A 26,777-nucleotide genomic window follows, 5' to 3' on the forward strand; every position below is an offset into this window, starting at 1 on the left:
TGCTATTAAATTTGCAAAAACACACAGATTTGCACAAAACAATAAGTGGAAAAGATAACACTGAAAGCTTACCGTCCTATGAGGGATGCATTCTATGGGTAGTGTTGGGCAGGAGGCATAAGAATTAAAATTTTCCAAATCTTTGGAAGTTTAATACAGCCATATTTATTATGATTAGGTTGATTTTTTAAATCTGCTACTGATTCTAAAAAAAATCATCTTTCGAATTTGTATTTTTTGTGGTGAAGCATAGTAGTTTTTTCCCATTTGATTCTGTGCAAGGTATCCAAGGCATGGTCAGAAAGCCCTGACTGATTATACTTATGGCAACAAATGTATATTTTTTATGTTCTTCTTGGCAGATGTTAGTGGATTTCCCAGTTTTACCAAGCAGGTAGAGGATCCTCGGGAGAGTAGATGAGTGCAGCCAGCTTCACATAAAGTTTGCATGCAGTGCAGAGATTGTACTCTTTTAGAGTTCTGGCTGTTTTTTCTGTGGTGCTCTGAATTTAAGAAACAATGATAGTATTACTTTAATCAGCATGTTGAGAGGGATGTGAGATGAGGGGAACAATTAATTTGATCTTTTTGGCATTATAGCCATTGGACAGGAAAGTCAGGTGAATAAAAGATTGTTCAGCCTTGGTAGAAAAGAGATTGGAGTCTCTTTTAACAAGGGTTTTGATAACAACATCATATTTTTGAGGGGGGGGGTGTAGGAAAGTTTGTATATGTATCTTCTCATGTGGGTAGGTTTTCTGTAAAATGAAATAAAGGGTGCCATTGGGAAGGTGATTGATTAGAGTATCTAGAAAAGGCAGGTTATTGTTATTTTCTTTTTCTATAGTGAACTGGATTCTTACAGGTAGGTGGAAACCTAGAAAAAATCATGATTATATTCCTCTAATGCCTTAAGGATAATATCTGAAAAGCCTTGGCTGAAATGGAAATCCTGAATTGGCTGCAAAAAGTGCTGTAATAAAGAACCTTAGAGGTTCAGTAAACTAGAAGATGAAATAATAAAGTGCAAACAAAGGACAGTAGTAAATATTTACAATGAAATAAGTAATTATTATTAGGTATTTGCTTCCAAATTAAACTGGCTGTAAATAAGAATGGTTTACTTATAATCATTTAGTGTCAGCTGGTATTTCAGTTTGATTTTTATGCTTGTGTTTCCACCTACCTGTAAGCCATGTGAAGAATTTCTACTATCATTTTTTTATACTGTAGGAAGTTTTAATTAGTTCTGTTCTGACGATGTAACATCAAATTTGCATGTACATTGAATGTACATTTAAAGCAACATACATTATTTTAAATTTAAAAAAGTATTGAGATTTGAGTAATAAAAATTTAATTTATTTACGTCAAAAAAAAATTAAGCATTTTTATGGTGGGATCAAATTTTGGCATTTCTAATATAAATGAATGGTTGGTAAGTATATTTTGTTGATTTTGCTAATTTTAATGTTTGAGTTTATTTAAATAAATATTACATTATGAATATTTCCATAGGTGGAAAGTCTTACTCCGCAGCTCGTAAATGCAGGAAGAATCAGGATGACTTATCCAGAAAATAAGGCAAGGTTTATGAAAATTTGAAAACTGAATTTTTAAATTTTAAATTGTATTCTTGCAAGAATACAGTCCTTAAATTTCTGCATATTTTTTAATCTTAATACACATAATCAATAATACTTAACACATATACATCATTTAAAGTAAAGTCATCTGGGGTCTAAAGCAGCATAATTTTTGATTTCCATAAAACCAAATTGGGGTGCTTAAGGGTCAAAGCTGTATAACTGGGAGGAGATCTCCACATAGCCTTTTAAGAAATCCTGAGAATCAACCAGGGCTTCTGACTTAATGTCCATTCCTCACCTTCTCATGGTGCACCTTGTTAGGTATCTACCTGGATACTGGACAAACACAAATGGGCTGGCAATTTGGGATTTAGCCGACAAAATGGTATTCTTATTGGATTAAACCACAATGTAAAATAATGGCACAACATGACAGAATTTCATACCAGTTGGGACCAGCATTGCCTGGTTAAACAGTTGTTTTCATCAACATAACCAGGGTGAACAGCACAAAATGTCAGCTACTGGAATAAATCCTGGAACACATCCCAACACTCAACATCAACAGAATTCAAGATTGTTACTATCAACATAAGAAGCATCAATGGAAAGGAAATGGAACTAGCAAAACTAAATAAGTACCAGATCAACATAATAGGCATGACTGAAACAAAGAATACAAAAATAGGTGAGATCTTTCTAAGCAACAAATACAAAATGTTATATTCAGTCTTCAACAATTGGAAAAGGAGTAGCTATAGTATTCAACACTAAATATGAGGATAATCTTCTTGAATGGCAGGCAACATCAAGTTCAGCGATGTAGCCAAATATTAGAATGGGAAATGCTTCTGTCTGTTGTCCCATAGAAGGGTCTGCTAAGGAAGAAATGGAGGAATTTTTCAGAGCATTAGAGAAGGCAGCTGACACAATGAAAAAGGAAAAGTTGGTCCTTATCAGAGATCTAAAGAGCAGAGTAGGAAATGATTACCAGAAATATATAAATGTTTTATGAAAATTTGGAATAAAGAGCGAAGTTAATAATAATGGTAAGTGCCTGTTGGATTTCTGTTCAAGGTACGGACTAGTTATTACTAACACCATGTTCCAACATAAAAAGTGCACAAATTCACGTGATGAGGAAATGCAACAAATAAGAAAATTCTCATTGACTAGCAGTGTTTTCCCACTCTTTCAGGACATGATTATACAGTGGATTTGAAATAGAAAGTGATCACAATTTAGTTTTGAGCAAGATAAAATTGAATTTCATATTTATTTAAAATATATAAATATTTTATATAAATATAAAATATAAATATAAATTTATATAATATAAACTCATGCCGTGTAATATAAATAAAAAATATTAAAAAAATATTAAAAAAATAATACACCTGAAAATTTTGTATAAATTTATGAAAAATGGGCAACTCTCCAGTTTGGCTATGCGGTAGCGCTGGCTCTGACTAGAATATTAATTAAAAACTTTAATTAATACTTTCGATATTTCAGTAATGTTACATTACCATCTTCAGGGAACATAAAAATAATGATATGTGCATGGAGGCACTAGCACTAAACAAATATGGCTGAAGAAAACAACTGCAGTCAGTCCTAGAGTCTTTAAGGTGCCCCCCTAGTGGGCTAAAATTGGATTGTCTTGGCTGATTAGAATGCAAGCTTCCCATATTTGGGGCAGTCTCATGCATCCAAATTTGTTGAGGTTTGGGGAGTTTTAGAGCTGAGGCTGATTCCAGGAATAATCTTTCATATTTATACTTGCTGCAGTGTAGTAAAATGGCTTTCTTCCAGCATACTTTGTGGCAGGTGTCCAAAGCATGGTCAGCAAGTCCTGAGTGGCTGTATTGGTGGAACTGGATATAGTCCTTATGTTCAGATATCCTGATATTAGCTGTCCTTCTTGTTTGGCCATAGTAGTCAGTTTGCAACTACAAGGGACCTGGTATACTCCAGGTAGGTCTAGGGGAAATGGCTGGTCTTTGGTGGAGCAGATAAGAGATGCCAATTTTTTTATATAGTTTGTAACAAGTTGTCAGGTCATAATTTTTTAGTATTTTTATTAGCTTTTAGGGAACGGTGATAGATTTAGAGTAATCTCTGTTATGGAGGTGGGGAGAGGGTTTGTGGTTAATTGGTTTTAATATTTTTTGGGGGGTTGTAGCCATTGGCAAAGAAGGTGCGAAGGATATGGTTAAGTTCAGTAGTTAGGGCATTTTTATCTGAACTAATTAATTTTGCTATGTTATATAGGATTTTTATAATCCAATGTTGTTGGAAAGTGGGGGGGGGGATGATTGCTGATGAATGTCTGTGTAGGTTTTCTGTAAACAGAGAAAGCAGCCAGGGATCCATCAGGCTGGCATGTAATCAGAGTGTCTAGGAAAGGGAGATTGTTTTCCTTTTCCTTTTCCAAAGTAAACTTGGATTCTGGGGTGTTGATTGTTTAAGTATGTTAAGAAGTTGTGCAGTATATCCAAGCCATGTGGCCAAATAGCGAACACATCATCTACATAGCATAGCCAAAGAGTTGGTTTGAGTGGAGCAGAGTTAAGGCTTTTTCTTCAAATGTCTCCATAAAGAAGTTTTCCAGGGGTGGAGAACCCATGGATGTCCCCTCTATCTGTTTGCAGAATTTTCCTTGCTAAACGAAAAAGCCTAATTTCATGGTGAGCTGAAATAGGGCTGAGATATCAGGAGGAAATTTGGCTTGGATGAAGTTCAGGGTATCTTTGAGTGGGACATTGGTGAATAAGGAGAAGACATCAAAATCTCCACATATATAGACTCACTGGCTTTGCTCTATTACAGGAGCAGATTGCTGCCACCCACGTTCTCTTGGCCAATGCCAACGAGGCTATATGTATGTTAGAAATAGAGCTTGCCACCATGGTGTCATCCCTTACCTTGAAGCCTGAAGCATTCAACGCACTTGTGCCAGGCCACATTAATTCGAATGAGTATTTGAACAAAGGCAGAATGGTTATCTTGTTACAAGAAATATGATTAGAGCATATGCACTAAAATGGTCAAGATTGAATCCGGATGAAAGTATAGAATTTCAAGCTACTTCATGTGAACAGACAAAATCTGGTAATACGACAAAAAAACGAAAACTTCTATATTGCAACTACTAGACATCTGCTTGAACAAACCATTTAAAGATCACATGCGAGAAGAGTGGAATAATTGGATGTTGACTGGTGAAAAATCATTTACAAACGGTGGATCTATGTGCGCTGATGCAGCGCACATAGATCCACCGTTTGTAAATGATTTTTTAAAATTTATTAAGTTTGAGTGGAGCAGAGCTTAATATGTTGATAATATGTTTGAGTGCAGCACAACTTCATATGTTGTGCAATTTTATGATCAAAGCATGGAATGAAGTGAAAGTAGAGACTGTAATAAAATCATTTAAAAATCATTTACCTCTAATCTTATGGATGGTGTGGAAGATGATCTGTTGTGAAACACTGATGACAATGAAAACAAAATCATTTCACTGGATTCGAACTGGGATCCATATGACGATCATTTAAACAATGAATCTGAAGAACTATTTTCAACAGATGATGAAGAAAATTAACATGAAAAATAATGTTAATAATTAATATTTGTTTTTTTAAGACATACATCTATTGTAATATTTTAAATAAATTTATGTAACAAAAAATTAATCTGATTTGTTTATAAACACTGCCTATTTTCTTATATAACAATGTATTGTAACTACCTAAATGTTCATCCAAGAAATTAAGCTTCCCTTTTTATACTCGTTGTATAAGACAACCCTTGATTTCGAGGGGTTTTCTGTAGTATTTTAGAGTCGTCTTATATGCCGACATATACGGTAATCATTTCATCCCAAAAGCTTGACAACCATTGTCCTTTGTCCACACTATCAATTTATTTAAATCATCCTGCAAGATATTTATATGGACTTTATAATCCCCCCCCCCCCCCCAGTTTTGCATCATCATCAGCAAGCAACTAAATATCTCTCACATCTTCCACTATATCATTAATGTGCAAATTAAAGAGTGGTGGCCCAATACAGAGTCCTGGGGAACTCCACTAGTCACCCTCATTCGTTTATTCCACTCAACCATATACCACCCTCTGATGTTTATCAGCTACCCCAACTTCATATCCCTCCCATTTGCTCCAGTAATGTAATAATTTTCCATGTGGTATTCTGTCAAATGCCTTTGCAAAGTCCAGCAATATCATACAATTTATGCAGCAGTATTTACATAGCATTTACATTTCGGAAATGAAGAATTGAAGTGATGTATAAATAAAGCATTTTTTATTAATAAAGTAGGTTTTTTAATACAAATTGATGATTTTTAATAATATTGCATTATCACAGTACACCTTCTGTAATACTCACCATATGCTAATGAAACTACTAGGTATTGCAGTCATGTCATCATTTGTTTTTTTTTGGTGTCAAAGTGTTTCTGAATTATGTTTGTTTGTTTATTAGTCTATCAATGTATGAAGATCTGCATTGTATTTACAATACTGATGTACATTTGTACATCAGTATTGTAAATACACTGGTTCAGTGGTTCAATGTAAATACAATGGACCAGTGGTTCTTAACCGGTGTTCCCTGGAACACTTGTGTTCTGTGAACTGATTACAAGTGTTCTGCGGGTGAAAGAAGTCACATGACACAGTTCTCAGTGTAATTAATATATCGAGTTGTGAATATTCCTTACAAGAAGAAGAACAATTAGTTACTAGAAAGGGGGATGGTAAATCCCTTTATGTTTTTATAGCTGGGTATGAAACTCGGATCGAAATCCATAGAGTTTCATGCCGAAAAAACTATCGGCGAGCCCAAGTGTAAATGATCACTTGGGTATTACAACACCAGGGCAACTCCATGCAAAGGTGGCACAAGCTCCGTCAGTAACTTTAATATTCTCTCATAATGTAAAACCCAGCTCCTAAGAGATGTATATATATATTGTTTTACATTATGAGAAGAGGTCACTACCCAGACCGGTTTCAACTTTTTTTGAGGTCTCATCAGTGAGTAGGTAGACCTGGAATATCAAGGTTTTAAGTGAACACGAACTTACATACCTCTACTATCGAATTGCCAAAGTGGTGTACTCCTATATTTATTGTTAATTACTAATTTAATAAGCCGAAAGGCTATTTTACTGGCGAATATGTTAATAGAAAGGGGGATGGTAAATCCCTTTATGTTTTTATAGCTGGGTACGAAACTTGGATTGAAATCCATCTAAATCCATAGAGTTTCATGCTGAAAAAACTATCGGTGAGCCGAAGTGTAAATGATCACTTGGGTAGTACAACACCAGGGCAACTCCATGCAAAGGTGGCACAAGCTCCATTACTAACTTTAATATTCTCTCATAATGTAAAACCCAGCTCCTAAGAGATGTGTATATGATTTTTAATAATGTTGCATTATCACAGTACACTTGCTGGAATACTCACTGGGTATGAGTTTCGTACCCGGCTATAAAAACATAAAGGGATTTACCATCCCCCTTTCTATTAACATATTCGCCGGTAAAATAGCCTTTCGGCTTATTAAATTAGTAACAATTAGTTACCTTGTCAACGTACCTAAAAGTGAAGTTCTCTGAAATAACTCTTGAGAAAGGTTGGATTTTTATCCAAGCCAAATACCCAGCTCTCTCCACAAGGGCACTGAAAATTTTGTTATAGTTTTCAACATCATATTTGTGTGAGCTCATTTTCTCAATATTAACCAATATAAAAGCTAAAAAGCGTGAAAGGCTTACTAATATAGACAAAGAGATGAGGGTAGCTATATCACATATTAGACCTGATATTGCTGAAGTCAGCAAAAGCCGACAAGCTCAAGTATCACACTAAAATAAGTTCCATTTTTATAAAAATCAAGTTCATGCATATTTTTATTGTTAATTTTATGATCCTAATGCTTTTGGTGCTCCCCAAATTTTTCTTATAATCATAAGTGTTCCATGAGCTCGAAAAGGTTAAGAACCACTGACGTAGACATATGAACTAGAAAAATATGAACGTCTATCCAACAGCATGTAGCAATGTGTAATTTTTTATTTTTTTATTTATTTTTTTTTTTTTTTGCATTTCATCAATGATATTCTGTTTCTGAGCTACTGAATTCTTCAGAAATATCAAAAATGCAAAAATGTTTAGTTACTAGTGGCTGGATTAAAAGCAACAGTAATTGTGGCATATCCTTGAAATCTAAGTTCCTCTGATTATACAGATTTTTTTGGAGGAAGTTGTGTGGTTTCGTTGCAGAAGGGAAATGCGAAAACATGTTTTTGAGAAATAATACATGTGATATCTGACTAGAAATATTCATGTATTATATATAGTGTGCATTATCTTTATTTATGAATAATAAAATAAGTGATTTATTATTATTATTATTATTATTATTCAGGCCTCCATGGAGTCAAAAGACTCATCGTGGGAGGTCCCCTTCCTAAGAGCATAAAGTCTGTCAAGACTCATCGAGGGGAGGTCCCCCCCCCTAAGAAACACAAAGTCTATCATACCACTCCTTAAACTCATTGACCATTCTCGCTCTCACCACTCCATCAGGCAATGCATTTCACGGTTCAACCACCCTCCACTCAAAGAAACCACTCCTCACCCTCTTGCTCACAGTTTCCTTTCGTAACTTCCAGGAATGGCCTCTTGTCATCACTCCTTCTGTTCTGTCATCTGTTCAACCAAGCGAAAGAACTCCCCAGTGTCAACCCTGTAACCACCTCTCAACAGTTTAAAAGTCTCAATCATATCACCTCTCCTCCTTCTATCCACCAAACTCTGCAGTTCACATTCCCTCAGCCGATCCTCATAACTATCATTGTACAGTCCTGAAATCATCTTTGTTATCCGCCTTTGTACCCTATCCACAGTTAATTTATCCCCTTCAAATCCTGGGGACCAAATCTGAGAACAATAGTCCAACTGTGGTCTGAACAGGGTCTTATACAACGGAATGATAACTGTTTTATCTCTGCAGGTCAGTGTCTTTCTCATTATTGCAGCAATCCTCTGTGTTACCTTCACCACCTTTATAATATGTCCCCTAAATTTCAGGTTTCTATCAATCATCAACCCCAGATCTCTTGTCTCCTCTACTTCCTCCAGTATGACTCCTCCCATAGAGTATGCAGTGTCCTATCGATGTTTCCCAAACCTCAAGACCTTACATTTTGCTGCATTAAACTGACACCCCCATTCATTTGCTCATCTATCTAGCTTATTCAGATCCTCTTGCAGGGCTGCCGCATCTGCACTATTACTATTACTAATAATCCTTCCCAGCTTTGCATCATCTGCAAACAACTGAATATCCCCTTGCAATCCACTGACAATGTCATTGATATAAAGGTTAAACAATATAGGTCCCAGTACTGATCCCTCTGGACCCTACTTGTAACCCTCTGCTTCCTTGAAACTGCCCCACCATACACAATTCTCTGATACCTATCGGACAGCCAATCCTGAATCCAGTTGACCAATCTGATATCCAGACTTAAACTGCTGCAACTTAAATATCAGCTTATCATATGGCACCCTGTCAAATGCCTTTGCTAAGTTTAAGAAAATTGCAGTATATGCCTTTCCCTCATCTAATGTTCTTGTAACTTTATTATAAAAGGCTACCATATTGCCAAAACAAGAGTGCCCCTTCACAAATCCATGTTGATTCTCACAGATAACATAACCCTCATCTGCCCAATGCTGTATACGGTCCCTCACTACTTTCTCCAAGATCTTAACAACTACTGATGACACACAAACTGGTTTATAATTAGACATTTCCAGTCTGTTACCACCCTTATGCAATGGCACTATCTTACCTTCCTTCCATTCCCTAGGCACCTTTCCTGCAACCAGACTTTCATTGAAAAGCCAGGTCAAAGGCACTCCTAGCACATTCTCTCAAAACTCATGGTGAAATACCATCTAGTTCCACAGCTTTACTGACATCCAGAGTACTCAGTATTTGAAACACACTCTCCTCCTGTACCTCGAACCTGCCCTATCCCTCTAGCATTAAAACTGACTCCTCCAGGATGAAATATTCCAATAAAGTGTTCATTGAACAATTCCACTATGTCCTCTGCATCAGTCACTCTATTCCCATTTTTATCCTACAATCTCATTCTTCCACAGTCATTTCTCCTCCTATTGGCCACATATCTAAAAAATTCCCTAGGATTTTCTTTGGATCTTAGGGCCAATCTCCTCTCATATTCCAGTTTCGTCTTCCTTACCATACTAGTCACTCTTCTGGCCTATGTCTTATACTCTTCATGCATCTTCTCTTCACCTGTCTACTTATATCTCTTCCATAGTCTCTTTTTCGCATGCAATTCCTGTTTAATATTGTTTGTCATCCACTTTACTCCAAATTATGTCCTCTTGTTCACTTGTGGTATACAACTTACTATTGCTGCTAACAATTATTCTTTCATAATTTTCCACGCACTAATGATATGCCGGCCTTTCAATTCCTCCCTCCATGAAACTTCCCCAAGTTGACGTCTTAGACTATTATAATCACCTGTCTTATAATTCCACATACGTTCCCCTCTTTGATACTCCTGCATATCTATTCATTTTCCATGTCAAAACCATATGGTCACACTCTTCAACTGGTGGGAGAGATGTCATCTCAGTTATTATCAACTCTTCTGATGCTATAACCAAATCCAAAACTTTTGAACCTCTTGTTCCCTCTATTACATGTTGCCTAAGACATTTGTCCCTCAAGAATTCTGGAAATTCCATTCCCTTATTGCTACATGCATCTTCCTCTCCCCAATTTATACTACTGTAGTTAAAATGTCCCATAACAATCATTCTTCTTGCACTTGCCAAACTCAACTGTCTAAACATTTCCTGGTCCCCACCCTCTGTGCTCCTGGGTCTGTAGCAACACCCCACTAAATATCCTGTCTTGCCCACCTCTACCTCACACCATATGCTTTCAAAATCATTAGTGTCACTGCCTTCCAAAGTCTCCACTCTTAGAGGACATAGGTCATCACTTATCATAAGCAGTACTCCACCACACACTTCCCCTTCCTCTCCTGCTGAAAAATGCTGTACCCAGCGACTTCTATTCCTGTTATTATATCCTCTTCTGTCAACCACGTCTCAGTGATCCCAATAATTTTTGGCCAGGCTGATGCTATCTGCATCACCAATTCCTCTCCCTTATTCCAGATACTCCTGGCATTAGTATAAAGCATATAAATGCAGTTGTTTCTATACCCAGCATTATCCCTTCTAGACTCCACTGGGCTCAATGTTACCTGATGCCGTCTCCTTCTCCCAAGTACCCATTCGCACAAGAGGCCACTCCTGCTACCATCCTCCCTAGGACACACTGACTTGTTCAGAACAGCAATCTCTCCAGATGCCTACGTCCTTCCGCATTCAAATGTAAGCGGTCTCTTGCATACAATTCGTTTCTGTCCTCAAATGCACTCCAAGCATCCATATATTCCAGTCCTCTCTTGTCTCACATTCTAGCTATTATGTCATTCAATATCACTGCTCTTCTGCTCAGCTTGTCATTATCATACCTAGGCAACACACACACTATCTTTCCTCTCTGTGTCTTCTTCGTACCACCTCAAGCAAGAATCTCATATCTCTCGCTACCCTATTTACACCACCACTCAAGTCATTTGTTCCCACCATCACAATCATCTCATCCACCCTTTCGCCTCTCTTAACCGCCAAAGATTTTTTTTCACTGTATGTAATGTACATTTGATAAAATATTGCTTTTGAATTCCTTATACAAAATATAACTTCATAAAACTTCAAAGATAAAATTGGCCTTGAAGTTATACAAATTATTGGTTTTAATGCTTGATACATATCTTTAATGGAACATGTGCACTAGACATATTAAAGCAAGTTTCATGGTTTACACATGTAATAAAAATTATATAGCATTTATTCAAAAACTCCAATATGTTTCATCCAACGTTACATGGATAGAATTACATTCAAAAAATGAATCAAAATAATGACTCATAAGTCATTATTTTGATTTATTATATAAATCATTATATGATTTATACTATTAGAGTTCAAAGGAACAACTGTAGTATAAGTTGTGTAGATTAAAAAAAAAATTTTTCAAAAAATTATTTATAATGATTACTATTTGCCAGATTATAAGACGCACTTTTTTCTTTGAAAATAGGGCTGAAAAAAAAACAGGGTGCGTCTTATACGCTGATACTCAGTTTTTTATTACTTTCATTTCTTGAAATTTTCTCTGTTCCGAGTTACGCAATTTCTTTCTTGCTTCCGTGCGGTGTGTGAGAGCATTCCAGTTAGGTAGAGTTCAGTGGATGCACATGCGCTCTCATCAACGATCACAGCTGTGTGTTTAGAAAGTTCGTTTAAACTTTTCAATTGTTGTCGCTGTTGTTGTGAACGGTGATAAATTTCCTCTAAATTTCTTGGCACATTATGGCTGAAAAACGTCGGCATGGAAACAGGGCTGCAGAGAGACATTTCAGGCCACCTCCAACTGAGAAAATGATAACAACTTGGCGGAATCAGGAAGAGGATCTAAAAAAAAGCAACTCACAATAAACATAACATACGAAGTGGAACTGCAAAATGGCCAGAACTTGGGGCAGAACCGAATACTTGATTTTAGACCACAGAAAAGCAGGACTTTCAGTGTCTACAAAGATGATCAAGCAAAAGCGATAGACACTAACAGAGGGATCGCCAACTTTACTGGATCAACATCATGGTGTTCAAGATTCATGAAGAGAAATCAGCTATGTATGCAGACTAAAACAAAAATATCACAAAAGATGCCAGCTGAATATGAAGAAAAAATTATTGAATTTCATCAATTCGTCATTAACACAAGGAAACGAGAAAATTTTGAACTTGCACAAATAGGAAACATGGACGAGTTTCCGCTGACTTTTGATGTACCCTGAAAAAACTGTAGATTCCAAAAAAAAAACTCACACAGTTGTTTTATCCTGCTGTGCTGATGGGACAAAATTGGCTGCCATTATTGATTTTTAAAAGGAAGATGTTACCCAAAGAAAAACTGCTTAAAGGAGTGTTTGTACATGTTCACGAAAAAGGCTGGATGGATGGAGGAGGAATGAAGTTATGGATAGATAAAATTTGGTCTAGGCGCCCTGGCAGACTGTTGAAGAAGCCTACCCTGCTAGTATGGGATCAGTTTCGTTCTCACAGAACAGAAGATGTTAAAAATAAACTCAAGGAATTGAAAACTCAGTTAGCTGTAGTGCCAGGAGATCTAACTAGTCAGCTTGAACCTTTAGATGTCTGTATTAATAAACCATTTAAGGGATTTATGAAGGAGAAGTGGAACAGCTGGATGCAGTCTTCAGATTTTGAGGTTATGCCATCAGGAAGAAGGAAGAGGTCTAGCATTTCGCTAGTTTGTGAGTGGGTCAAAGCTTCATGGGATGCTGTGAAAACTGAGACAGTGGTTAAATCATTTAAGAAGTGTGGCATTAGTAATGCACTGGATGGTACAGAGGACAATTTGTTGTATGAGGACTCAGATTCTGATTTAGAAGAAGTTTCAAGTGTCTCTTCATTTAACTCTGGAGATGAATTTCTGGGTTTTGACAAAGAAGATTAAAAGGTGAGTACTCTTTCCTAGTTAGATTAGGTATTTGTTGAAAGTAGATCTACTTATTACTTTATATTTCAAATACTGTAAATTCATTATAATATTCAGTAATAAAGTTTTTTTCCTAAAAAATGTGTACAAAAAATGGGGTGCATCTTATAGGCCGGCAAATACGGTAACTAAAAAACAAACTTATGAACAATTAATAGTGATCACTTCCCATAATATTGGCATACAAAATGATCAATTCAGGTTCAGATAATTTCTTAGCATTTCACATGCTTCAAGGAAAAGATGATTGAATTTGAACTAGCTGGAGTGAAGAAGTTTTGTCTGGTTCCAAAGAACTTTGTGCCTAGTGTCAATAATGTGAGAAGCAAGCCAGACTCAGATTCCAAAAATGTAATATAATCTTGATGTCCTTCAATTCTAATCAAGGCAGAACAGCTAGTGTCTCCAAAATAGTAAAGATGACATGAGCAGGGTACTTGATAAACTTGCATTACCTGGTAAGGAAAGAGGTGGTAATGCATCCTTTGTTGATGGTAGGAAGATAATTTCCGAGCTGGTTAGCTGGTTTGAAGGAAGCATATAGGTCGAATTTGCAAAGACTCCTTGCTATTTGTTCTGAGGTTCCTTTCATGTAGGGTATTGAAATTAATTATTCATAAGTTGTTTTTTTTTTCAACTGATAATTATTTTAAATAATATTTATTTATTTATTATAGTTTTATTATTTTTTTAATCTACATAACTTACTACAGTTGTTCCTTTAAACTCTAATAGTGTAATATCATATGCTTTAGATGACCGAGATCTGAGCTAATATACGCATGATTTATGATTTGTCTTTTGAACATAGTTAATGGTCTATCTTTCTGATAATGTTCATGTAACATTGGATGAAATATGTTGGAGTTTTTGAATGTGTAAGCTGTGAAACTTGCTTTAATATGCTTGATCCATGTTATACAATGAGATGATATTTGTACCACCTGTGTTGGTAAGGTAAGCTATGATACAACCATTTTGCTTCATAACCAAAGTAAATTTTATAAACAAATGTAATGCATTTGTTTATAAAATCATTAAAAATGCATTTTTAATGATTCTGTTACCATCAGAATTCCTCACAAAAAAAAACCTTTTCTCTTCAAAATGTCGTCTGCTACATAGTTAATTATTCACAGAAATCTAGTCATATATTTTTGCATTGTGCACATCTGGTAGGAAGTATACTTTGTATTAAGGGATACTAAAGCAATTGATGTGAGGTCATCAGCCTCTTTATTCAAGTAGCCTAGTCATGAATATTCTTTATGCACTAACTGTGTTTGCTTAAAGTTGGTTAAAGGATTAAACAAGAATATAATTTCTTGGCAAGTATAATTTACTTTGTAATCAAGGGAAAAATTTTTCTGTAGTTACATAGTTATATTATTTTAATGGCTAATATAGCCTGCTTTCGTTTAGGAGTGCCCCCCTTTTTTTACAATGTCACTGGCTCTTTACTCAGATCTTAGGGCATTACTGAAGTGTTATAAAAGTAATATATGAAGAATAATATATCCACGCGTATAATATATGAAGAATTATATAGTAGGAAAAATCGGACATACTTTGTTTGGATATTGTTTTCTGTCTTCTTATCCCAGTGATGTGCATTCATCTACTGTTAAGCTGTTAAAGGAAGTGGGGTTTGGGGAAAAGTGGGGGTAGAAGTAATGCTGGGGAATTATTTGAAAAAAACCCGGTTTTTTTATATGTATAATATTATTATTATTATTAAGGGTGGGTAGAGAGCGTTTGGGAGGGGGAGTGAGAAAAAGGATCTGAAGATAGAAATTATTTTTGGGGGGGAAGAAGGGATTGATGGGAAAAAGTCAGGGCGCTCCTAAATGCAGACTATATCAGCCGTTTCAATCCTCAGATTCTTTTCTCACCCTACCCCCTTTCTCAAATGCTCTCTACCCCACCCTTATTATTATTATTATTATTATTATTATTATTATTATTATTATTATACATATAAAAAACCTGAGTTTTTTCAAATAATTCCCCAACATTACCTTTACCCCCACTTTTCCAAACCTTTCCCCCTTCCTTTAACAGCGGATGAATGCATATCACCAGGATAAGGAGATGGAAAACATCCAAAAAAGGTATGTCCAATTTTCCCTCCTATATTATTCTTCATATATTAGTTTTATAACACTTCAGTAATGTCCTCAGATCTAAGTAAAGAGCCAGTGACATTGTGAAAAAAGGAGCACTCAGAAATAATACCTACACAGTTATAGTTATTTAAAATATATATTCTAGATTTCTGCGAAAATGTTTTTAAGAAATTTTGTCTTCTTAATTTCAAACTTTGGCTTCTTGTCAGGCTGCAGATGAGCATTTTGAAAACCTTAAAAGGCAGTATGCAGAAAGTATTCAGAAAATGCGAAATCTTGTAGATGAAGCCACAGACACTACGAGTTTTATGAAAGTTTCAGGTATGCTATTATTCCTTAAGGAGCAATGTACCATTTAGTTTTAATATGTGATGCTATTAAGAATGTGTAATAAAATTACACTAATGCATGGTATTACATACATATTAATAATTAATACTCTAAACAGAATATGAATATTCTGTATCTTCCTATCTTATTTTGTTTGCATTCCATGTTGTGGCCATGTAACTTTGTCTCTCATAAATTTCATTTGTTGCAGTTAACCTTACCCCCATAATAAGCACGGACGCATGCACGCACACACACACACATATTGACAGACACTATTTGTGTCTGTCAGTATGTGTGTGTGTGTGTGTGTGTCTTCTAGCCAGTTTGTCTGTTATGTGTAGAGCTGAGTTTCTGAGTGGAAGATCCCTCCATATCAGAAAGAGTTATGTCCATACAAAGTAGAGATGCAAGACGGAAATAGTGCCAGTGGTTTTGAGGTAGTATGGTGTGATATAGAGGTGAATGGAATGAAATACTTGATGGGATGTTGTTATAGACCAGGTAATGTGGATGATGGTGATAATGAAATGTGTAGTCAAATTAGCCAAGTAAATAAGAAAAGGGTGATCATTATGGGTGATTTTAATTATGGCCATAAAGACTGGAATGATGAGATAGCAACTGGAAGTAAAGAAAATGAGTTTTTTGAGTTTTTGAGGGATAACTACTTCAGACAGTATGTAACAGAGGGCACACAAGGATTAAGGGTCTTGGATTTGGTCATCCCATCAGAGGATGTAATTATAAATAAGATGTCAAATCATCCACCAATTGGTGAGAGTGACCAAGAGGTGATTACCTGGGTGGTTGCCAGCAGTGCGAGGACCCCTGTGAGAAAAGGGTATATGTGGAACTACAAGGGGGGGGGATTATGAAGAGCTCAGGAGACAGCTTGTGGATGTAGCATGGAATGAGGAGTTAGCTGGAAAAGAGATCAATGCAGCTTGGGGGATTTTCAAAAACTATCTAGTAGATGCAATGTCTAAATGTATTCCATGGGTGAGAAGGTTAAATAAGGTAGGTGTGAGATGGATGAATAAAGTGATTAATCATGCGATACAGAGAAAAAGGGCATTGTGGAGGCAGCATAAGAGAAGTGGAAATAACCAATTTCATGAGGTCTACAAAGACCAGGCAAGGAGGGTGACTTGGTTGGTGATAGTAGCTAAAGAGAGGTATGAACACAGTTAGCTTATAAAGCCAAAAAGAATCCTAGGGAGTTCTTTCGATATGTAGCCAGCAAAAGAAAGAAAGAATGATTATGGAAGGATGACATTGATTGGAGAAAATGGTATAAAGACAGCTGTTGCAGAATGTGTGGTGGAGATACTTAATGAGCAGTTCATGAAGATCTTTCAATCTTGTGAATGTGACTTCATGGAGAGATTGAGAGTAGTTGATGATGGGGAGGAGAGACTGACTGTAAGTGAGCAAGAGGTGTTTGGGGAGTTGAGTAAACTAGATGTAAATAAGGCTGTGGGACTTATTTAACGTAGAATAGATCAAATAACATCACCACTTACCGATACTGGCACACCGCAGACTGATAACATGAAATTAGTGAATATTACCTAAATAAGGGAATCCCCGGACCAGGAACATTTTTCTCTTTTGTGACTTTTCTCCCTTTACGGCAATTAAGCCTAACGCAAAACAGACAGCAAAGGCAGGTTATTAAAACATGCATATGATTGGTGTGGTATTAACAAAAGATCGCGCAACCGAAAGATAAAAGCATAGCTGACAATTGAGTTGAAATGCTAACTCTCTTCAACTGAATTCCATATGTGAAATTGCCATAACATTCATTTTATATATATATATATATATATGTATATTTACTTAGTTTTACTTAGTTTTAACACTTTTACGAATTTTAACACGTTCGGTTGAATTTTAACATTCCATTGAATTTTATTGCTGCCTTGGGAAATCGAACTCACACACATCTAATTAATAACAATAGTTTTTAGTTAGATACTGTGTTTGCCCATGCAACATATGGTTTTGTTTCAGTCTATACAGCATAGTTTCTGTATGAGGGGACAGGTGATTCATTAATTAGTGTGTTTTTATCCCAGTTGTCTCTAATTGCACTATTGTTGAGAAATATATTACACAGACTCCTCATACCTTATTCACTGGCATAATAAAAGTACTTGTTTTTATTGCCTCTGCAGTATAGTGGCTGTTAGGGAGGGCATGTTGTTTACCACTGCAAGGGAGTTACTGTCACCCCACATGAACTTGTTTAAGATTTTTTTCATGTGTGAAGTATATGCAAAACTTTTATTGGTAACAGAAAACTAGCTCGGATGACAGTGATAATATAAAAGGAGTTTTGGTATGTATATAAAGTCAATATCAACAGTCCCTGATTACGAAAGCCGCATGATAAAAAGGACAGGAAGATTTGGAGCTTCCCTGGAGAGCTTTTGAAGTAAATACAATTAACCACTGCTTTGAAATGAAACATATGAATATGCAATATTTACTAATATTCATTAAGCGCCGAAATACGCAGGAAGCAAAGTTTGTGAACCAACACCAATGTGTGAATTTTTCCATTAAAATATAAAAAATAACAAAAAAGAAATAATAAATAATAAAAGTTAAATATGTTTCTTTTAAAAAAAAAAAAAAATCTACTTAGTCTTAAAACATTTTAAATTTGTTTTCATTATTTCACGGCCCCCCTCAACAAAACCTATGGCCCCAAGGGGGCCGTGGCCCACAGTTAGGGAAGCACTGGTCTAAGGCACTTTGTACCATATCAATCCACCTATATCTTGGTCTTCCTCTGGGTCGTTTTCCTGCCAACCTGGCAGAGAACACTTGTTTGCTAATCTTTCGTCGCCCATTCTGTTTAAGTGACCATACCACCTGAGATTAGCTCTGCTAATGCACTCCCAGATGCTGACAGTGTCAAGTTCTTTCCTAATATCCTCGTTTTTAATATGATATTGCCATTGATGCCATCTGTTCACACCTCTAATCTTTCTCAGGACTCTCATATCTGCAGTCTCTAGTCTTTGGTCAAGTGTTTTACTTCTGACCCAGCTCTCAGATCCATAAGTTAAAACTGGTTTGAACACTGTCTTATATACATAAATTAATAACGGAAAAAACTCACGCACAAAGATTATTTAATAGTATAATTTTCGCCTGTGTGTCACAGGCATCTTCAGTACATTAAGCTCAAATTAAACAATAACTGACAATTCCAAAAAGCGCCACCTGAGTAGCTAGTGTAACATAACTAAAAAGGTCAATAAATTTCCTAAAAAAAAAAAAAAAAAAAAAAAATTAATACAATTAAAAGTTAGGAAAGATTAGCTGATTTGTAAAGTACTATCTCCCATAAAGGGGGATAGACATAAGCCGTCGGATCTGTTTAAGTTAGGAGAATGAAGTAGAGTTTCACATGTTTCTTTATAAAGGCGTTCCACGAGAAACTGACTTTTGTGAAGAACTCTGTGTCTAGTGAAGATGGCATGTTCTGCAGTCTAGACTTTTCAGGTTTAAAGTATTCAATATAAGATTGGTGTTTTTCTAGCCAAATAGAGGCAGATCTCCCGTTTGTCCGAAATATGATAATCCACAAGAGCACGGAATCTGGTAGAGACCTGGATGATTAAGATGTGGAAGCTTGTCCTTAGGAGAAGTGAGAAAGGTGGAGATTTTTCTAAACGGTCGAAAGGCAACAAAAATATTCAGTGGTTTTAAAACTTTTGCTATACGTTCACTGATGCCTTGTACATAAGGGATAGTAATGCGCGTTATTTCTTCTGTGTTTGAAGAGGAAGACATTAAATACTCAGAGTTCTTTTAATGAAGCAATTCTTATAACCATTAGATAGAAAGGAAGAAGTTATATATTGTAGTTCTTTCTGTAAAAGATCGTCTGAAGAACAAAAGTAGTGGGCCCGATGAACCAGTGTTTTAATAGCTCCTGCCTTTTGACTGGGATGGTGATGAGATTCCACATGGATATAATGGCCTATATGAGTCTTCTTTCTATAAACTGAGAAATGTAGGTTACCATCTGGTTGGCAAAGAATTAGAAGATCTAAAAAGGCTAACTGCTTATTTGATTCTACTTCTAGGGTAAACTTGATCCTAGGATAAAATGCGTTTAACTTAGTGAGAAATTGGTGAAATTCATCCGAAGAGGCATTCAATACAGCAAAAATGTCATCGACATATCTGAACCAATGAGTAGGTCTGGGAGAAATGTTGTCAAAGATACGTTGTTCAAAATGTTCCATAAAGAAATTGGAGATAGCAGGAGAAAGAGGATTACCCATTGCTGTTCCTTCAATTTGTTGATACAACTGACTTTTAAAGGAAAAATAACCAGAATTTATTACAAAATCAAATACCTTTTCAATGTCTGAAGGAAATTCCTGTTGTAGTAATTCAATGCTTTCCGAAAGAGGCACATTTGTAAATAAAGAAACAAAATCTAAGATCTGTTTAAGGGAAGATCTGCCTCTATTCAGCTAGAAGAACACCAATCTTATTAATAGATAGAGAGATGGTAAATCCCTTTATGTTTTTATAGCTGGGTACGAAACTCGGATCGAAATCCATAGAGTTTCATGCCGAAAAAACTCTCGGCGAGCCCAAGTGTAAATGATCACTTGGGTAGTACAACACCAGGGCAACTCCATGCAAAGGTGTTGTACTACCCAAGTGATCGTTTACACTTGGGCTCGCCGATAATTTTTTTGGCATGAAACTGTATGGATTTCGATCCGAGTTTCGTACCCGGCTATAAAAACATAAAGGGATTTACATCATCATACGTATCAAGGATTTAGGCCTAGTATGGCCTGTTCCAGCCTTAGAAGTCATCGTTGAATCGTTTAAGAGGACGTCCTGGTTTTCTTTTTCCTAATGGCTTGTACTTTAAGGCTTGTTTTGGTAATCTTTCTGTTTTCATTCTTTGAACGTGTTCCATCCATTTATGTTTATATTTTTAATTTTTTCAATTACTGATTCTTGGTTTAATTCTTTCATAATATCTTCATTTCTTTTGTGATCAAATAGGGTATACTTTGCAGTTTTTCTCATAAACTTCATTTCTGCTGTTGTTAATCTTTGTTTGTCTTTTTGTTTTATTGTCCAGATTTCGCTTCCATACATTAAGACCGGTAGGGCTAATGTATTGTATACTTTTAGCCTGGTTTGTTTTTGAACTAGATTTGGTTTAAATATAGAGTTAATTACTCCTGTTATTTTTAAATATTTTGCAATTTTTATGTTTATATCTTTTTCATTTTCATAAGTGATCATACATCCTAGGTAGTTAAATGAATTCACCTGTTCTAAGATCTTGTTATCTAATACTATTTTAGTTCTTGCTGGATCTTGTCCTTTAAAGGCCATAGTTTTTGATTTTTCCGTTGATATTATCATACCATAATCTTTGGATATCTCATTTAGATTTAAAATAGCTTTCTGTAAGTTATCTTCAGAATTTGTAATTATTATTTGGTCGTCTGCAAAGAGGAGAGTGTTTAAGTTAACTGTAGATGAAAGTTTAATTCCTTGATGTAAATTTTTACTCCATTTTATTATTATTTCATTTAAATAGATATTAAAAAGAGTTGCTGAGAGGGGACATCCCTGTCGGACCCCTTGGTTTATCTCTCTTGTATATGATAGCTCATGATTTAATCTTATTTGTATTTGATTATTTTCATATATACTTGTGACAGCTTTTAGGATATTATTTGGTATTTGTCTTTCTTTTAATATGTTAAATAATATGTTTCTTTTAACTTTGTCAAATGCTTTTTCAAAGTCAATAAATGCAATATGTGTTTCTAAATTATATTCTCTTCTTTTCTCTATTATTAATTTTAGGCAGAAGGCTGGGTCTATACATGATCGTCCTTTTCTAAATCCATTTTGTACCTCTAGAATAAAGTTTTCGGAATATTTCATTAGTTTGTTATTTAAGATTCTGCTGTATATTTTGTAACATGAATTTAGTATACTGATACCTCTATAGTTTTTAGGGTCATCTCTATTACCTTTCTTAAAGATAGGAATCATAATTGCTTTTTTCCATTCTATTGGGAGGATACCAGTTGAGTAAATTTTATTTAAAAATAATAAGAGTCTTCCTTTGAATCTTGTTCCTGCGTATTTATATAGTTCTGAACCTAGCTTATCTTCTCCAGGTGATTTTCCGTTTCTTGTTTCAGGCTGATTTCTAATTCTTCTTCAGTTATTTCCTTTTCATTTTCGTTAATTGTTTGGCAGTTGTCTTTTTTAAAATATTTGTCTGTCCACAGTTCTGTGTAGTAATTTAGAAATTCCTTCTAATTTCAATTCAGGGTTTAATTTTATGTTTTCTTTGGTATCTGCATTTAGGTGTTTCAAAATCTTATATACATTGGGTCTTATTTTATATAAATCATGTTCTAAATTAGAAACAAATTTATTCCATGATTCTCTATGTCTTTTTCTGACTTCTCTTTTAGCTATTGCTCTTATTCTTTTATATTCTATTTCATCTTCTAATCTTTTACTGCTTAACCATTTGTGATAGGTTTCTTTTTTTCTTTTTGATTATTTCTTTGATTGTATCATCCCAGATTTTCAGTTTTTTCTTTTATTGAATTTTTTGGTCTTTCCTAAGCTTTCATTTGCTGCTGCATTTAGTATCGTTTTTATGTTAAGCCATTCTATTTCTATTTCTTTATTTTGTTTTATTTTATCTAGATACTGGTTAATTCTTTGTTCATATAGCCATTGTACATTTGTGTCATTCAATAGTCTAGTTTTATAAACAAATGTTTCAATTTTTCTTTCTGTTCTTGTTACTTGTAGCCATTTAGGTGGTAATCTTAATTTTATTTTAACAAGGAAGTGGTCACTGCTTATTTCATATCCTCTGTGAACTCTAACATCTAGTGAAAATTTTGATGTCTTTTCATTTAATATGAAGTAATATAATATTGATTTCCATCCTCTTGCTGCCCAAGTATATTTATGTATGTCTTTATGTTTATAGAAGGAATTCATTATTTTTAGGTTATTATAAACTACAAAGTCGATCAATTTTTTACCATTTCTTTTTAGAGTGTGTTCTTCATGTATTCCTATATTATTATTAATTTTCGTGTTTCCAATTCTTGCATTTAATTCTCCTGCTAAAATTATGTAATCATTTTTATTTATTTTATTATATATATTTTGTAGCTGATTATAAAAATCAATATTATCCTGTTCTCTTCCTTCTTCTGGGGCATATAAACCAATTATTGTTAAATAGCCTCTATCTATTTTTATTCTAGCTTCTATTATTCTTTCATTCCATAATTTATAATGTTTTAACTGTTTTGAAAGGGAGTTATGAATCCAAATCATGACTCCTGCTTGTGCTCTTTGGTCTCTGTCGACTCCACTGTATATCACATTAAAATTTTCAGTTCTCATAGTTCCTTTTAATTTCTTTTTTGTTTCAGTGATTACTGCTATTTTAAAATTTCTTTCATTTAATAACTGGTCTAATTCTATTTCTTTATATGCTATTCCTCTTACATTCCAGTTTGCTATGTGTATTATATTTTGTCGTTTCCATTTTCATTTTCCCTTTTTATAGATTCAATCCGATCTTTTTCTGTCAGCTTACAAGTATGGTTATGTTCTCCATGTCAGGGGACTAGCCTGACGATGGAATAGTTCAGTGGTAGGGCTGCTACCTTAAGGCTTCTGAACTCGCCTTCTTCCGAATTTAAACCCATAGGAGGAATAGGGTATATTGAAGGAGAAAGGGTAGATTATAGAAGAAATATAGTAAGGTTTATAGAGGGATTTACCATCCCCCTATCTATTAACAATTTCGCCTGTAAAATAGCCTTTCGGCTTATTAAATTAGTAACACCAATCTTATATTGAATACTTTAAACCTGAAAAGTCTGGACTTGCAGAACATGCCATCTTCACTAGACACAGAGTTCATTGGAGAAAGACAAGAGTTCTTCACAAAAGTCAGTTTCTCATGGAACGCCTTTATAAAGAAACACGTGAAACTCTACTTCATTCTCCTAACTTAAACAGATCCGACAGCTTACGTCTATCCCCCTTTATGGGAGATAGTACAATACAGTAAAAGTCAACAGTATTCAGACTACAACAACAACAAAATCATAATAATAAGAGTAAAACTTATAATAGGGTATACTGCTAAAGGCGGAAATAAAGAATCTTGGAAGAAGTCTAATGAACATTCAATTCAGAATCAAACACAATCTTACCAGACTTTTCACTGCTAATCCATAGCAACAATTATTTTTAAAGGTGTTGTATATTTTTGTCACACTGTAGAGAACTTATAGTGACTACAGGAAGAGTTAACTTTATTACAGTTTTTCTAATCACCTAAAAGCCTTTAAAACAAACATCTTTATTTGTTGATTTATACTTAATTTCTGAATGAGTAATATTTCATATGTAATATAAATATTTATTAGTTTTGTCATGTAATGATACTATTATTATTTACTGAGTGGAAAAAGCTTAAATTTATTTATATATTATTACTATTATTATTTATTTATTATTATTATTATTATTTTTATTTTTTTTTTTTGTAGAGGACAACATTATGCTTCACACTGCTGCTTGTGAAGAGGCAATTGGTCATCACCATCCTCAACAAATGGTTGATAATACTTCTAGTATAGCCCGTTTAGCTAATAGAGTATTGATGGTGGCAAAACAAGAATCAGATAACTCCGAAGACCCTTATTTTGTGAACCGTGTTAATCAATCAGCTGATCAGTTGCAGTTTGGTGAGAACATTTTAATTATTCAAACTAAATTACATTTTATAATAAGAAACTGATAAAACATAATATCTAGTTATGATATATGAATACCTTCACATATATATATATATATATATGCATCATAACTAGATATTATGCACTGAATACAAATGTTAACATTGGAAGGATACTCTTGTTTATTATGTGGACTGGATTTTGTGTGACTTTCACCAACAAAATGGTTATTTTGTTGGCACAAGCCAAACACATTACAAACTTTTACAAACGTTTGGTAATGTCTAATATTGCAGAAAACCTCACTTTTGACAGAGGTATCTCTTAGTCTAAAGACATCATGTTTAGAGTGTTACTTTAATCCAAGGGTGAATAGAAGGAGAAATAAATTGTTTTTTATCATTAATATTCTGCTTCATGGAAAACAAAATATGAGAAACAACTTTTTTTTATCTATTTTTCAGTTGCATTTTTTTGTTATTTTGCATTTTATTTATTATTTTTTTTATGGGGAAGGTTATTTATCCTTGATCTTTATCTTTATTCTTTATTATGGCACATCTTCGTTAATTGGATATATGATAAGTCACTTGTAACCCTTCAAGTTAGAATATTAGACATTACAAAGGTTACATGGCCTCATTCTTCAGCTACTAAAATAGTTTTATATATTTAGTCATCATTAATTCCCAATATTGTACTCTCACATGATGTACAGGATGCTATGATAGAACTCATAATTAACATTGCATTATTACTAGCATATTGTTAACAATTTTTTTCCAAATTAATGCTATTTGTCAGGTTTCCAGTATTATCAAATGTTATGTTCCGTTTTCTAAGGCATTACTTACTGCATCAGTCCATCCATCAGCCTTTTATAATGCCTTTTTTTTCATGCTAACCTGGCATCAAACACCTGCATTGCTAATCTTTCCTCTCCTATCTGTTTAGGTGATCACATCAGCTTTGATTAGCTCTGATCACTCATTTTTAAATGCTAACAATGTTAGGTTGCTTTCTGATAGCTTCATTTTTGATATGCTTCTGCCAAGGTGCCTTCAATTCACTCCTGTAATTTTGCTCAAGACTCTGATCTGTGGTCTCTAGTCTTTGATAAACTTTTATTTCTAACTCAGCTCTCATATAAGTTAAAATTAGTTTGAGCAAAATTACAGGAGTGAATTGATGGCACCATTGGCAGAATCATAGCTACATGCTATGTAGCTATGATTCTGCAGATAGCAGAATTAAAGCTGCATTGGCATGTAGCTTTAATTTGTTGTATTTGAATTTTCCACTGTTTATTATACACAGAAGATGATTTCTGATACATAAACCGAAATACTGTACAGTAAAGATATTTTCTAATAAGATTCTCCTTTAAAGTACATTATTTGGGTTTATGTATCAGAAATCACCTTCAGTACATAAAAAACTTCAGTGGAAAATTCAAATACAACAAATTAAAGATACATGCTACAAACAGTGGTTAGTTATCGTCTTCATATCAGCAGGTGCAAGGGTCTGAAGCAAAAGTGTTGTCTGTATCCCTTGAAATGGATAAAATTGAGTATCGTGCAGTTATAAAATTCTTTATAAAAGAAGGTTTAACGCCAAAAGAAATTCATTTGAAGTTGATAAAAGTTTATTAGCACTCTTCTTCATTTTCAACAATTAAGAAATGAGCTGCCGAGTTTAAACTTGGCTATACCAGCCTTGAAGATGATCCATGTGGAGGACGTCAAAAAAAAAAAAAAAAAAAAAAAAAAAAAGAAAAGAAAAAAAAAAGTGTAACAACACCAGAAATCATTGATCAAGGGCGCAATATGGTATTGTATGACTGGTGGGTCAAGGTGCGTGAAATTGCTGAGCCTATAGGTATTCCAAAAGAATGTGTAGGATATATTTTGCATGAAGAATTGCAAATGAAAGAGCTTTGGCAAGATGGGTGCCACGCTTGCTCATAGCAGATCAAAAACGCACTCACATGAAAATCTCTGAACAATGCTTGGAGTGTTTTAACAAGAATAAAACTGATTTTGTGCATTGATTTATTACTATGGATGAGACTTGGATTCACCATTACACACCAGAATCCAAACAGCAGTGAAAACAGTGGCCAGAAGCTGGTTATTCAGTGGCAAAGAAGACAAAGTCGGTTCCATCAGCAGAAAAG

At 34.7% G+C, this 26,777-nt stretch overlaps 1 protein-coding gene across 3 annotated transcripts in view; it reads left to right on the forward strand.

Moving 5' to 3' along the window:
* Vinc (vinculin) overlaps positions 1–26,777 on the forward strand; it is a 274,672-nt gene that overhangs the window by 146,325 nt on the left and 101,570 nt on the right. For all 3 annotated transcript variants that reach the window (XM_090408245.1, XM_090408246.1, XM_090408247.1), the window contains exons 13-15: positions 1,519–1,584; positions 15,674–15,785; positions 24,410–24,607. In XM_090408245.1, the coding sequence (XP_090264371.1) occupies positions 1,519–1,584; positions 15,674–15,785; positions 24,410–24,607 (376 nt within the window). The remainder of the gene's footprint in view (positions 1–1,518; positions 1,585–15,673; positions 15,786–24,409; positions 24,608–26,777) is intronic.

The sequence above is a fragment of the Typopeltis vanoorti genome, chromosome 18, assembly GCF_054136105.1.
Source record: "Typopeltis vanoorti isolate ZY-2024b chromosome 18, IOZ_Tvanoo_1.0, whole genome shotgun sequence".
Classification (NCBI taxonomy): domain Eukaryota; kingdom Metazoa; phylum Arthropoda; class Arachnida; order Uropygi; family Thelyphonidae; genus Typopeltis; species Typopeltis vanoorti.